Below are 14,794 nucleotides of genomic sequence, written 5' to 3' on the forward strand. Positions count from 1 at the left end.
CTTCAGATAACAAATTATGTAGACACAACCATACTCACAGAAATGCGAGTGAAAGCAAGGAATTACAGCTACCAGCATATGAAAGTTTGAAAGAGACTGTGTGTGTGTGTGTGTACACAGGGGAAAGGAAAAGGTGGTGTGCCAGTGGATGTTTAACAACTGGCTCTCAGGGTGTTGGTGCCCTGATTTGTGGTGTTTCCTGATTTCCATGGTGTAAATACTATGATCACAGGTGATTCCATGCTACAAATGTGATGTTACTGAACACAGGAGTAAGAAAGAGATGTGCGCAGTAAGTTCTCGTGAGCTGGTATGAGCTGGGTCCCACGCAGTAATGGAAAATGGGGATTTAACATGAACTTTGAATACTTCTGTGATGGTTCACTTTTTACAATATTCATGTATAACTTTCATAATAACAAATCCTGCATATATGTAGTATATGTACATGATATATATACATATACATACACACAGACATAAATATACACATGAACTTACATATTGGGTTGGCTGAAAAAATTTGGGTTTTTCTATAAGATCGTACCAAAAACCTGAACAATTTTTTTGGTCAACCCAACATATCTGTGTGAGAGTTAGTCTTAACAGTCTTCCTAAAGTTTTTAGTAAATTTGAGCGAATGCACTTGAGTGTGTAACACACTGAGGGGCTCTCATAAATCCGGCTGTCGCAGGGTTTCATAATTTCATAATTGTCATAAGCTGCCATGATTTGCCTTGCTAGCGCACATCTGGTACCTAAAATCCCTGGCTTCTATGTTGTGATGGAAGCTAAACGGACAGTGGGAAACCGCTCTGAGGTCGCGAGTGTGAAATGAGATCTAACCTCAGGTAGGGAGAAAAAGAAGTTCAAGTTCAAATGACGAGCGAACACACCGGGAGGACAGAAGTGTAAAGTTGCTGTTTATCGACTTTGTTTTCTACACTGAAGTGTTTCCAGCAGGTCCTTGAGAGAGTGGGAGGGAAGTGAGGAAGAAGCAGTCTGTACTTGCATTTACTGATGCAGCGTCTGCTGGTCACACTGCAACTCGATACAAACAGCCCGGCAGAGAGTGGGGCCCTGACTCTTGTTCTCATCAATGTAAACACAACATTAATATTGAAGATTCAAGAAAATGGGTAAAAAGTCCAGTGTCCCTTCAGTCTGTGTGATGGTGAAGGTGCTGGCCTACCCTTGGATGGGTCCCCAAGGGAGCCTGAGGTCATGACCTTGGCCCAGCCGCAGCAGAGCAGACATGAACACAGAGGAGCCCCACACATTCTTCCCAAAGTTCTCCCAACGGGCTCATGAATCTTCAGGACTGAAAAAGTTCTAAAGGCCTGAGAGGTTCAGACCTTTCACGTGCACAGAAACCATCCGTTTAAAGCCCTGTCCCCATGACTCAGTCACTGCCCAAAGAAAACGTGAACAGCTGCACAACAGCTGGTCTTTGCACTTCCACAGTCCTCTGTAACCCCTGGATTCTGAACAGTTGGAAATTTAAGGTCATGGGGCCTTGAGGACCATCCTGAAGAAGGCTACCCATGTTTAAATACTGGTTGAAGACTCTTGTCTTCTTGGTTGAGCCACTGCTGATCAAGGGATGTTAGCTGAGGCAGCTGGTTTTCCTTCGGAGCCTTAAAGGATCAGGTTTTCTATTTGGGATTCCCAGACTCAAAACAAACAAACAAAACCCCCCGGAACAAAACAAGAGTGACCTTGAGGGTAGGAGCCAATCAATCCTCCCTCCAGGACCTGTCAAGTACAACGTCAAGTACAATAGTTCGATCATTGGCGTGCCCTCCTTTTGGATACATGGTTAAACTGTAGGGTGAAGAAGAAAGTTTTCTCTGATAGAGACATTTTTGCTTTTATTTCCTGGGATGGATAACCCCCAGAACCCTGCCTTCCCTTAAAAAAAAAAAAGAAAAAAAAAAAAAAAAACAAAACATCCCAAAGACCTGGCTGTGTGGCTTTGTGGAAGGATAACCCCTTTGCTCCCTCTCACCCTCCGTGTCCCATTCTTGGAGAGACTGCATAGACAGGTGATTCCCCTGCTTTGGGAATGATGGATCATTGGCCAGAGTGGGGTTGGCCGGATCCTTGCCCCAGATCTCCATAATGAGGGCAGCTTAGTTGGGCCAAAGAGACAAAAACAAACCAAAACAGTGATGCTCAATTTGAGTTTGAAGGCTGGGCCCCAAACAGCAAGTGGCTCTCCCCGCTCTGTAGAACGTCCGTCGCTTGTGGTGGGCTTCCTGGTGCTAGCTGTTGTTCTCGGCCGTGAGATATTTGAGGGCAGCAAAGCCGTAGCGGCGGGACATGTCCTGCTGAAACTCTTCCTTCAGGGTTTTGAGACAGATGCGGTATTGCTTGTTGGACCGGAACTTGGTGATGTCGAAGCTGGGGGCATGAGGCATGTGGATCATGTATGCATTGGGCAGCACGATGAATTCATACTCCTGGAAGCAGACAAGAGCAGTCTGAGACCTGCAGAGTCCCCCAGTGATGTATAATGAGCGCCCAAGCAAACAAAGGAATGAAGTCGTGTATGACACCAGTACCAGGGCAGCACCATGGACAGCACCACCACGTGGATGAGGGCAGTTAGTTCAAGGTTGTCTCCATGGCCATGGGTACATTACCTGGCTTCTCTGAGCCTTAGTTTTCTCATCTATAAAGTGAAAGTAATTCTACTACCTTGAGACTACTACCACAGTCACACCTATAGTATACAGTCTATAACTGAACTACGAAGGCAGAATTGAGGAGCTCAAAAAGAAACTTACCAGCCCCACAAATCCCCCTAAATTTACTATCTGGTCCTTTGGAGAAAAGCTTTGCAGACCTCTGGTTTAATCTATTAGAATTCTGTAGTTTCTTTTGAGGCAGGTGCTCAATAAGTATTAGCTGAATGAACGAAAGGGTTTCATGATTAAACACATGTAACTAAATCACTCCTTTAGTTACAGGATAGAATAGCTGCACCTTATCTGCATGTTTTGTGTCATTTATGTGGAATTCCTAGAATGCTTTGTGTCAGACAGGCTGAGTGATGAATGGTCATCATTTACTCATCTTCATCACTTGGTTGAATGAGGATGAGGGGGTGAAATGGTTTGTTCTAGGACACTCAGATGTGCTGGGGACTTGGCTGGGAACCCAACTCTCACCCAAGGGAGGAGAAAGAAAAATGGATTAGGAATCAACAGAGCTGAGAACAAGTACTGTCACATTCTTACTCTAGGACCGTGAACACATACTGTTCCTTCTTGAGTCCCTGCCTTCTTATCTCCAAGGCCCTTTCAGCTCTGAGGTCCAGGCCTCCCCCACCCCCACTGCACCCCCCCCCCACCCCCACAGTACTGGGGCCATAACATTCTACTGTTCTCACCTGGGCATCTAATTCCATGATGTGAGCCACCTTGTTCCAGCCAAAGCCCACAAACCTCCGGTCGTACTCAGGGCAGTCCCGTCTCACAACAACATATGGCTCGAAATCAGCCTCCCACTCAACCCGGTAAGGTGTGGTGGCAGTCCGCCACTTGGCAAAGTTTGTGGGTGCGTGGCCTTTCGTCCAGACATGGTACCTGGGACACAAGCAGAAAAGCCATTGGTGGAGGGGAGGGAAGCAGAGGTTTCCAAATGCTGGTCTGGAGGATGAAGAAGTATATGCTGATATAGTCTTTGTTGTGGGTTGAATTTTTGTCCCCATTCCTCCCCTACCCCTCCACCCTGGCCCCGGCAAAAGCTATGTTCAAGTCTTGACCCCTAGTATCCATGAATGCAACCTATTTGGAGAGAAGATCTTTGCAGATGTAATTAAGTTAAGAGGAGGTCACAGTGGCTTGTTGTGGTCTGTAATCCAAAGTCCTTATAAAATGAGGAAATTTTGGACACAGAGATATGCAGGAGGAGCTCTATGTGAAGACGTGGGCAGAGACGAAGTGAGACACCTCCAAGCCAAGGAATGCCAAGGATTGCTGGCAAACACCAGAAGCTAGAAAGAGGCAAGAGAGAAATCTGCCCTTGAGCCTTTGGAGGAAGCAAGCAACTATCACCAGCACCTGGATCTTGGACTTGTGGTTGCAGAGTGGTGAGGATGACTTTCCGTCATTTTAAGCCACCCAGCTTGTAGTACTTTGCTCTACCAACACAAGTGAAAGTTGCTCCATCATGTCCGACTCTCTGTGACCCCATGGACTACACAGTCTATGGAATTCTCCAGGCCAGAATACTGGAGTGGGCAGCTGTTCCCTTCTCCAGGGATCTTCTCAACCCAGGGACTGAACCCAGGTCTCCTACACTGCAGGCAGATTCTTTACCAACTGAGCCACCAGGGAAGCCCAAGAATACTGGAGTGGGTAGCCTATCCATTCTCCAGTGGATCTTCCCGACCCAGGAATCGAATCAGGGTCTCCTGCATTGCAGGCAGATTCTTTACCAGTTGAGCTACCAGGGAAGCCCTATAGCAACAGAGACAGCCTCTTACATTTTTTTTTTTAGCATTAGAGTGGTTGAGCAGCTTGACCAAGACCAAGTAATTAACGTTGAAATTTACTTTTCCTGAATTCCTAGTTGTTGTTTTTGTTTTTTCCTACCCTTGTGCTCATGTGCTCAGTCGTGTCTGACTCTTTGAGATCCCATGGACTGTAGTCCGCCCGGCTCCCCATCCTTGGGATTTTCCAGGCAGGAATGGTGGAGTGGGTTGCTATTTCCTTCTCCAGCAAATCTTCCTGACGCAAGGATCAAACCTGTGTCTCCGGCGTCTCCTGCATTGCACACAGGTTCTTTACTGCTCTGCCACTGGGGAAGCCCCTTGGGCTGGCCAAAAAGTGTGTTCAGGGCTTTCCATGACATCTTAAGGAAAACCCTGAATGAACTTTCTGACCAATCCAGTACATCCTTCACTAATGAAGAGGCTATCACTATGAAAAGGTACATGACTTTCTGGATTGCTGTCTGTCATTTATGTGGAACAGCAGGTTAGTCTGTAACAGGAAGTGGAAGGCAGAAGTCTGGGATGACTTTTGGTGACCCTGCCCTAGTATAATGTCCTTCCTCTTGAGGCAGGACCTATGAGCATGATATCACCCCTACAGTTATGTTACATTATATGGCAAAAAGGATTTTTGTAGATGCAGTTCTAATCAGTTGACTTGAGACTACTGGGGTAAGCCTGACCTAATCATATGAACCTTTAGATCTGGGTTTGGAAGAAAGCAAAAAGCCATGTGTGAGCTGCCTGTGGGGGTCATGTGGCAAAAAGCCTGTGGGTAAATGGTGACTTCAGTCCTCCAATCACAAGGAAAGGAATCCTGTCAGCAACCAATGTGCCTGGAGGAGAACCACACACTCTAGGGACAACTGCAGCCTTGCCCACACTGATTTCAGCCAAATGAGAACCATAAGCAGAGAATCCAGTCATTGCATGCTTGGACCTCTGACCCTCAGAAAATGACTGTAAGATAATAAATTTGTATTGTTTTGGGCTTCTAAATTTGTGGTAATTTGTTATACAGCAATAGAAATGAATATAATTATGGGTGGCACTAGTGGTAAAGAACCCACCTGCCAATGCAGGAGACATAAGAGATGCAGGTTCAGTCCCTAGGTCGGGAAGATCCCCTGGGGGAGGAAATGGCACCACACTCCAGTATTCTTGCCTAGAGAATCCCATGGACAGAGGAGCCTGGAAGCCTATGGTCCATAAGGTCACAAAGAGTTGGACATGGCTTAGCAACTGAACAACAATAATGATGATAATAAGCTCTAGTAAGCACTTAACTCTAAACTGGTTATATTGTACTACCCTTAATTTTAAGTTTTCATGATATACCCAATATCAAGTACAAATAGCAATAGGTAGATCAGGGATTCATACCTAGGCAGCCTGGTTCAAGGGATAGGACCTTTAATCAGGTTAAGGTTTAAGTTAACTATGCTGATTACCTCTTTTTATATGTCACTGTCACCACACTCTCTGACCTGTATCTAGAACAAGTAGTCAATGGGGCCTATACACCAAGTTGAATGAATGAAAGAAATCTAAAAACCTGAGAGGCACCTAAGACAGAAGCCAGTTAGTGGGGCAGGAATATGTCTCTGGATGCTAAAAGAGATGGGGGCTGAGAGCCAGTGAAGCAGCAGATGGGGTTCAAGAAAAAGAAAATTCTAGAAAGAAAAGCTTCAGAAAATGCCCCAAGAAACCTACTGTCACACCAGTAGACAGTGGTCTCCAGAACTTGCTTTCTGAGAAAATCAACATTAGCCTTCAAAAAAACAAAACAAAAAAAAACAGTGATGAGAGACATTTCCTGGGTCCACCTTGTGGGATGCTGCTTAGAAGAAACTCGGGGCACTCTGCGTTGAGCAGAGGTTCTCCAGTTGGCATGTGTATCAGAATCCCCTGGAGGACTACTTAACAGTCAGATTGCTGGATTCCACCCCCAGAGTTTCTGATCCAGTAGGGCCGGGGTGGGGCTTGAGACTTGGTCCTTCTAACAAGTTCCCAGGGGGTGCTGATGCTACTGGTCCAGGGACCACGCTCAGAACTGCTGCCCTGGAGGATGGGTAGACCTGAGCATGATTTATTAGTTCAGGTGCAGTTGGGAGTAGACTTCAGCTGCTAGGAGGTTTAAGAGCTCATCATTTGGAGGGAAGGTGACAAAGCAGTTTCTTGGAAGGAAGGTTTGTAATTCAGCACTTGGTGTGATGGCTTGCAAGCTCTTGGCCAGAGCAGCAATCTCGGACACAGCAGGCCAACCCTCAGCTCTCCCAGCTCTCAGGCCCTTGGACTTGGCCTTGAAATGAGTTCTTAAATAACCTGGGGATTTGGAAGGAAGGGTGCTTTGGAGACTTGCCAGGTGGTCAGCCTTTGGGAAGATCATCTGGAGTAGGAAATGGCAACCTACTTCTGTACTCTTGCCTGAAAAATCCCATGGACAGAGGAACCTGGAGGACCACAGTCCATGGGGTCTCAGAGTCAGGAACCACTGAGTGACTGAGTGCACACACAGCCAGTAGGCTACGGAGTCCAAAGTCCCCACTTTTGCCTGCATTTTTCAGATGCTGGTAAGTAAATTCAGGACTTGACCAGTGGTCTCATGGTATTTTGGTTAAGAGCCTAGGCTCTGTGGCTTTTAGACCTAGGCTGAATTCAGGCTCTGTCATGTCCTGGCTGTGTGGCTTGGGCTAGTTATGTAGCCTCTCAGAGCCTCAAGTTTCTTTATCTGTAAAATGGGGACAGCATATCTGCCTCATGTATTTGTTGTGAGGATTAAATGAGCTGATCCCAGTGCCCAGCTCATGCCTTGTTGTTCAGTTGCTAAGTTGTGTCTGACTCTTTGTAACCCCCATAGACTGTAGCACACCAGGCTTCCCCGTCCTTCACTCCACTCCTCAATTCCTTTATCTGTATGAGAGGTGAAAAGGGAGCACCTCTGAATTTTTGCATGAATAACCTATCTCATAAAGTTATCTTCACAAAATAATGTTTGCTTGAGAGAACCTTCTAGAAACTTCTAGTAACTTAACAGTGGTATAAAAACCTAAGTTATTATTAGGATCTTTTCAGCAAAATTCAGATTGCATAGAAATGTATGTTTTAGGGGGCTTCCCAGGTAATGCCAGTGGTAAAGAACCCACCTGCCAATGTGGGAGACATAAGAGGCGTGGGTTCGATCCCTGGGTTGGGAAGATCCCCTGGAGGAAAGCATGGCAAACTACTCCAGTATTTTTTTTTTTCCCACTCCAGTATTTTTTCCTGGAGAATTCCCATGGAGAGAGGAGCCTGGCAGGCTACAGTCCATATAGTCGCAAAGAGTCGGACATGACTGAAGTGACTGAGCATGCACGTGGTTTTTTTTTTTTTTTTTAGTTCAAAGGAAGTGTTTATACTGTTTAAAAGGGAGGCCTTTCTTTAAAATGGGAGCAGAAGGCGAGCACGGCTCTCTCTTATAATCAGGAGACCGAGCAGGATTCCTACTCACCCAGGGGTGCTCCCCTTAATGCTGCAGTCTGTCCCTGGGGACAGAAGCCATCTGCATCTGTGCCATCGTGCAGACTCCCTGGCCCTTTGGACAGGGGGATGGGTAGCTCCTCTGCTATGTTTCTGCAGGACTGAGGGGTCTGGGAAGTCAGGGAAATGAGGGATTTGTTCGAAATTGTCACTCCGGCAACAGGACAGACAGCTGCCACACTGCTGTATCCAATCTTGGAGTCACCTGGATGCCTTTAGCTGTTGAAGCTACTGCTGCCCATCCTAGGCCTGAGGACCTCAGAGAACAGACCGCTCACAAGAAAAGAAAATGAGAGATGGACACCATGGCCCTAATGTGACGAAACCCACTGATCAAACGAGTGAATGGACGAGCAAAGCAAAAGGAGAAGTCAGAGTCAGCAGACAGGGGCAGAACATCAACTGATTAAAGTGGGAAAGAAAGAAGCTGACCACCCTACCCAGCCTTCCCTCCTTTCCATCTGGGTACACAGGGCGAATTATCTCTCTAACATTGCTAAGTTGTGTCCGACTCTTTCATGACCCTATGGACTGTAGCCTGCCAGGCTCCTCTCTCCATGGGATTTCCCAGGCAAGAATACTGGTGTGGGTTACCATTTCCTCCTCCAGGGCATCTTCCCAGCCAGGGATCGAACCCAGGTCTCAGGCATTGGCAGGTGATTCTTTACCACTGAGCCACCAGGGAAGCCCTACAGGTCAGTCACACAAAAAGCACACGCACGTGGGAAGACAAAGAGTATTCCAAGCACACAGTTTGGGCCAGCAGCTCTTCTGGCTTCTGGTTTCCCAGTAGCGAGAAGGACTTTGGGCTCCCCCCCTCCCAGCGCGTGGCAGTGAGGGCCACTCACCTGAATGTGAAGAGGGTCCCCATGTCTAGCATCGAGAGCAGCTCTGCCTTCGACTTGGGGAAGGAGAGCCGGTAGCGCAGTGTCTCAAACGCGGGGACGATCATGGCCTTCTTGGTGTTGGCGAGGTCCAGCTGGATGACAGACTTCCTGGAGAGAGGGTAGGCAGAGAGACAGGGCCCCTGTAATGCCAGGTAGAGGCTGCCCCATGTGAGGGCGTGGAGGTGGCTGGCACAAGGAGGGGTCAGAGAGAAAGCCAGGGGAAGCCTCTCAGTTTAAACACAAGGGAATCCAAGACCTGAGGGAGGCCTGGAAGCTTGTCCAGCAGCACTCAGGAGCCTGGCTGTCTCTGGGCCAGAAGGCAGAGTCTTTCTGGAGAGGAAGTGGAGGGGTTGTACATTCACAGTGTGTGCCCCTGTCAGAGCCAAGTGCAAAAGCCAAGAGACCAGGATTCAAAGATGTGCAGACCAGCCTGCTTGCTGGGTCCCCTGGGCTGGCCGCACGCCTGATGCATCACTGGCCACAAGGAGAGCTGGACATAACGCTGATGAGATGATTGTCAACCTGGGCATCTGTGGTCCCATCTCTGGGACTCTTCACTCCTTGGACTCCTTCCGATGCTAAACCTTCAAACTCGCCTGACACACCCCACAGAGTCAGCACCCAACATGCCAGAGCTCTGGACCCCGCCATCCTCTCTCTCACTCTTGCCTTCTGCATCTCCGAGACCCAGCTCCTGTCTTCTGGATTTGTCTGCCTGGGGCCAGCTCTGAGGCCATCATTTGAAAGAGAGAAAGGTCACGGCACATGAGGCTGGTAATGAACCACAGATAGGACTTAAAAGCCTGGCTCTTCACTTTGGGTGTCTTGCTATATTTTACAAGTAATTCGGTTTCTCATGACCTCAGGTTCCTCCTCAAAATGGGGCAATAATATCTCCCTGCTGAGCTGTTGTGGAAACTGGACAAGGTACCAGAAATACTAGTACTGCCAGGCGTACCGGGCACACGGCAAACAGTCCCCAACATACTGCAGTGCTGTCCTATTCCCAGGCATCTCTTTGGCCATGGCTGTGATACTTCCTGCTGGCTTCCTGCTCAGATTACTGACCCTGGGGTCTCAGGCCAGCCTGAGATGCTCATTATCTCTGAGACAGAGAAAGAATTCTCCCTTGGAGTAACACGAGGTATTTCGCAAAACTGCTGTAAAGAGCAGTCATCCAGTGCAACACAACTGCTTCTTACTTAAAGTAACTTTACTCAATAGAACTCTGAGCTCTGTGTGCAGGCCAGGTTGGTCTGCAAGGAGCAGTAACTTGTGCAAGGAAGTAACTTGTGAGCCCGGGCCAGAGTGGGACACGAACAGAGAAGCAATCCAAAAAAGAAGAGCAGCAGGGTTTGATAGCCACAGATGAGGGGAATCTGGACCAGCTCGAGATAAGGAGGGGTTTCTCGGAACCATTCTTGGTGAAGGGGTCTCACCAGCTCCCAGTGCAAGAGGGTGGTTGAGATGGACTGGAAGTTGACAGAATTCTTCAAGTATCATTTGCAGTTCACTCTATAACTATGCTTCAGTTAAGTATATACCAAATGATATGACCCTCACATCACTATTTCAAGACAGATTTGTAAAGGATGACACCAAGATAGAATCTGGGTGAGCTACCCTTGGCCGGTTGGAGGATCAGAGGTCTGAGTCAGCCTGTTCTGGCCTGCATTCCTCTTCTTCCTCTAAGCAATGCCTTTATACAAACACCTAAGGTTCCCTGGCCTGTGGCCAGACATTCTCTTTCATATCAACCTTATGCTGGACACTGGCAGACCAGGGGCTTGTTACCTTTCCTCCAGGAAAGGTACGTTGTTGTTGTTGAATTGCTAAGTTGTGTCTGACTCTTTGTGACCCCATAGACTGCAGCACACCAGGCTCCTCTGTCCATGGGATTTCCCAAGCAAGAATACTGGAGTGGGTTGCCATTACTTTCTCCAGGGGATCTTCCCTACCGAGGAATCGAATGCTCATCTGCTTGGCAGATGGATTCTTTACCATTGAGCAACCTAGGAGACTCAGGAAAGGCATGCATATTATTTATTGACAAAATATCCTTGGATCAAAATGCCAAAGCCCCTGGAGGGAGGGAAGACATCCCAGCATTGATGGGTGGTCATTATTCCTTCAACAGTCACCATGCATTTACTATGTGCCAGGCACTGTGCTTGGAAATACAGAACACCACCTCCAAAGTCTCTTCCTGCCTGATGCTGACATTCTCATCTAAAATGTTTCAGGATGCTAAAAGCCCAAGGGCAAGGATAGCTAAACTAGGACTCAAGCTTGCATTTGCAGCTAATTATGTGAAGATATGATTGCTGTGGAAATGGAGTGGGAGGCTGGGAGGGCTGAACGACAAAGGGAATGGCAAAGTGTACACACGTACACAACAGTTACAGAGATCTATGAATGTGGGTATCTCTACATGAACCTCAAATGCTGTTACAATCAAGGTTATTGTAGAAACCACTTCTTAAAAAATTTCTAAAAAAACATTTTATTTATCTGTGTTGGGTCTTAGTGGAGGCATGCAGGATCTTTGATCTTTGTTGCTGCATGTGAGATCTAGTTCCCTGACCAGGGATCGAACCTGGACTCCCAGCACTGGGAGCATGGAGCTTTAGCCACTGGGCCACCAGGGAAGTCTCTAGAAGCCACTTCTTGGAATAGAAGCTAATTCCCCTTCTCATGGTGCCTGTACACAGGGGCAGCCCTGAGCTGTGCTGCCCTACGTGAAGCCCTCACCAGGTGTTCAGGGGCAGACACTAAGGCTGAGTAAATCAGTTTCTCACTCTTGGAAATCTGAACAGATGCAGAGGCTGGAGACCACAGAGCTCACTTGTGCTAACACCAGGCAGCACTCCCGAGGTTTCTGAATTTCTGCTGCACAGGGGCCCAGAGCTGCCACGGGTTACTTATGGTCTCAAGTACTAGTTTTATGAATCCTACTTTGATTCCATAAGATAAACCACTCAGCAATTATGCTTCCCCTTTGATTTCTTTTCATTTTAATTAAGCATCCAGCATTGGTTTCTGTTGCTTGTGACCAAACAACCAATACACTGCAAGGTCCAGAGTAAGCATACCCAGTCAGCAGCATGCCGCCCAAAACTGATTTCTGAGAAACCTTATTTCCCTCTGCACAGAGAGCATGAGATTCTGGAGTGCCTTCTGTAAATTCCATTTAATCTCGCTGAGACACAAAATGCCACGGAGACGGATTTGTCACTAGATAGGTTCGTTTCAGCCTCAGTTCAAGGGGGCTTTGATATCGATGTCCTGAATGGTTCCTATTAAGAAGTTGTTTCAGCAACAAAGTGGTTTCAGGGCACCGACTCTGAGAACATCTGTTCCCTGAGCTGGTAACGGCAGCCTGGGCTTTCCTGCACTAGTGTGTCCAGCCAGCACCTCCCACCTTGGCTGGCCTGCTGACCACCTTGAGTGGCATGGTCTATGGCCACTTTTACCTGAAAGTGAGTCCAGGAGGGGACAGAATGACTCCAGTGCAGGTTCGTCCAGGAGCAGAGGGAGGACAGTGAAGTGGGCACGCTGGCCCAGGGGCCAAGAGACCTGCAGCCTGGAGCCAGCTCTGACAGGCTCAACGGCTCTGCAGCCTGTCATTCCTCTGAGACTAGTTAATCTAGAGTAGTCACACTGAAGGTTTTTTAAAAACAACATTTTTACTTATTTGGCTTCACCGGGTCTTAGTTGTGGCACACACAGGCTCTGTGGTTTCCTCGTGGCATGTGGAATCTTTAGTTGCAGCATGTGGGATTTAGTTCCCTGACCAGGGATCAAACCTGGACCTCCTGCACTGGGAGCATGGAGTCCTAGTCACTGGACCACCGAGGGAAGGCCCTCAACTGAAGATTTTGGAAGGCAGTCTGGTATGGTAGTAACCAGGCAACTTGGTTTCTGGCCCGGACTCCATCACTCCTCTGGGCAAGTCACCTGGACCCTTCTGAGTCTCAGGGTTCACGCACGTGTAAAACATTCTGATGAGAAAAGGTACGTGTTGCATGTAGAAACGCTTGGTGCAGTGCCTGGTATGCGCTAGGCACTGACCACTTGATGGTGGCCGCTCCTGATGGTTTATGTGTCAGTTAGGCTGGGCTGTGGTGCTCATCTGGTTGATCAAATAACCTGCCAGATGTTGCTGTGAAGGTATCTCATGGATGTGATTAACACTTAGGATCAAGTAAAAACCCTTACCCTTGATAATGTGGATGGGCCTCGTCCAATCAGTTGAAGGCCTTAAGAGCAAAAATTGAGCTTTACTGGGAAAGAAGGAATTCTACCCCCAAACTGTATCACAGGAATCCTGCCTGTGTTTCCAGCCTGCTGGTCTGCTCTATGAATTTCAGACTTGCCACCATCACAGGTCCTTAAGGTCACTATCCAGCCATCTAATCATCCTGTGGTTCTGTTTCTCTGAAAAATCCTGACTGGCCCACTTGCCTTTGTCCACGACCCCTTCAAAAATATTCACAAGCCTACTAGAATATTTCGGGCATGCAGAACTCTTAAAAGGCAGCTTAGTTATCTACAGCAGTATTCAGAATCTTTGGTGTAACAGAGCGCCCAGTAAACACAGTGACTTGGAAGCAGCCAGCACCAGGTTCAGGTCTTGCTTGTCACCCTCCTGTGACCTTGGGGACCTTGTAGTAACAGCCTTCCCATCTGTAAAATGGACATGATCTTATCAATCGGAACTGCTATGAGGATGAAGTGAAACCATCGCTCTAGAGACACTCTAGAATAACTGAGTAACAAATGAGCTAGCGTTCTCTCTTCAGGTTCAGCTTCCCGGTGGGTCAGAGCAAGTGAAAGGGTGAGAACAGAGGGCTCAGTAAAGGCCACCAACTGCTTAAACCAGGGTCATTTTCTGGCTTGCCAGCCTGCCTGTCTATGGAAACAGTTGATTTGATTTCAGTCTCTAGCCAGCTCCCTGAGTCCTCTTTCACATCACAAACAATTCAAGTGTTCCTGACAGAGTCCATTCATCCCATCCAGCCTAGCCCAGCTGACCTGCTAGGAGACTGTGAGCCAGCACTGTCTTCCAAGTCCCGTCTCCTCACCTGTGCGTCTTTTCCCCTCAGCCTCTCGTGTTAGTTTACTCAAGTATGCAAACTGTTCACAGACAGTTTTGCTCCCACTTGCTAAAGCTGGTGGGGATGAGGAGGGAATGTGAGAGTAGCAAGGTTTCCAGTTGAGGGAGTGGAGGTGGGTAGAGACTGTAGGCTTTCGTGGGGTTCAGCATTAAGTCAAATAATAGCACGAAAGGGTAGACTTTCTACTGTAGGTAGATGGGTTTCCCGGTGCTTAAAATGACCAAACTGCAAGACTGATCCTGGTAGCTGACTGCGTGTATACCCACTCCCCACCCCCCGACACACCCACAGCCCTTCTCTTTATAACTCCATCCTCCATCCTAGAGGCAGGCCTCTGTCATCAGGAAACAGCCCAGGTTTCTGACACGAGGAGATGATGGGAAAGTCTCAGAGAAATAAGAAACAGGGATACATTGTGGGTTCTGATGCAGTAAAGATGAGGGCTCTGAGGCTGGGGGCTTAGGTATGCATCCCAGCTGACTACTTAACCTCTTTGTCCTGCAGTTTCTGTCTGTAAGATGGGGATGGTGATCCCAACGTTGATCTCAGAGGGTGCTGGTGAGGACTGAGCTGGTGCGCATCGAGTGCTCAGCCTGTGCCTGGCAGATGACAAGCTGTGGTGTGCACTGCTCATCAGCATGGGCACCTGTCCTCTTTTTATGCTGGCCTGTCCACAGCCTGGCACCCATCCTGGATCTTCCCATTTCACTGTCATTGGTTCATTTCCTGGCTCGTTGCACCCTGTACCAGGCGCTGCTCAAACACCTGGA

At 47.9% G+C, this 14,794-nt stretch overlaps 1 protein-coding gene across 6 annotated transcripts in view; it reads right to left on the minus strand.

Moving 5' to 3' along the window:
* Positions 1 to 902: 902 nt before the first annotated feature.
* Positions 903 to 14,794, minus strand: part of LARGE1 (LARGE xylosyl- and glucuronyltransferase 1) — a 611,943-nt gene continuing 598,051 nt past the window's right edge. For 5 of the 6 annotated variants that reach the window (XM_086401204.1, XM_086401203.1, XM_086401201.1 and 2 more), the window contains 3 exons: positions 8,869 to 9,015; positions 3,395 to 3,590; positions 903 to 2,462 (listed from right to left, as the gene is read on the minus strand). In XM_086401204.1, the coding sequence (XP_086257330.1) occupies positions 2,265 to 2,462; positions 3,395 to 3,590; positions 8,869 to 9,015 (541 nt within the window). In that variant the 3' untranslated portion in view covers positions 903 to 2,264. Of the gene's footprint in view, positions 2,463 to 3,394; positions 3,591 to 8,868; positions 9,016 to 9,163; positions 9,281 to 14,794 lie in introns of all 6 variants that reach the window. The other variant, XM_086401206.1, reaches the window with a different exon arrangement.

The sequence above is a fragment of the Bos grunniens genome, chromosome 5, assembly GCF_055505025.1.
Source record: "Bos grunniens cultivar Pamir isolate PY7600 chromosome 5, Bosgru_T2T1.0, whole genome shotgun sequence".
In the NCBI taxonomy this organism is placed as follows: Eukaryota; Metazoa; Chordata; class Mammalia; order Artiodactyla; family Bovidae; genus Bos; species Bos grunniens.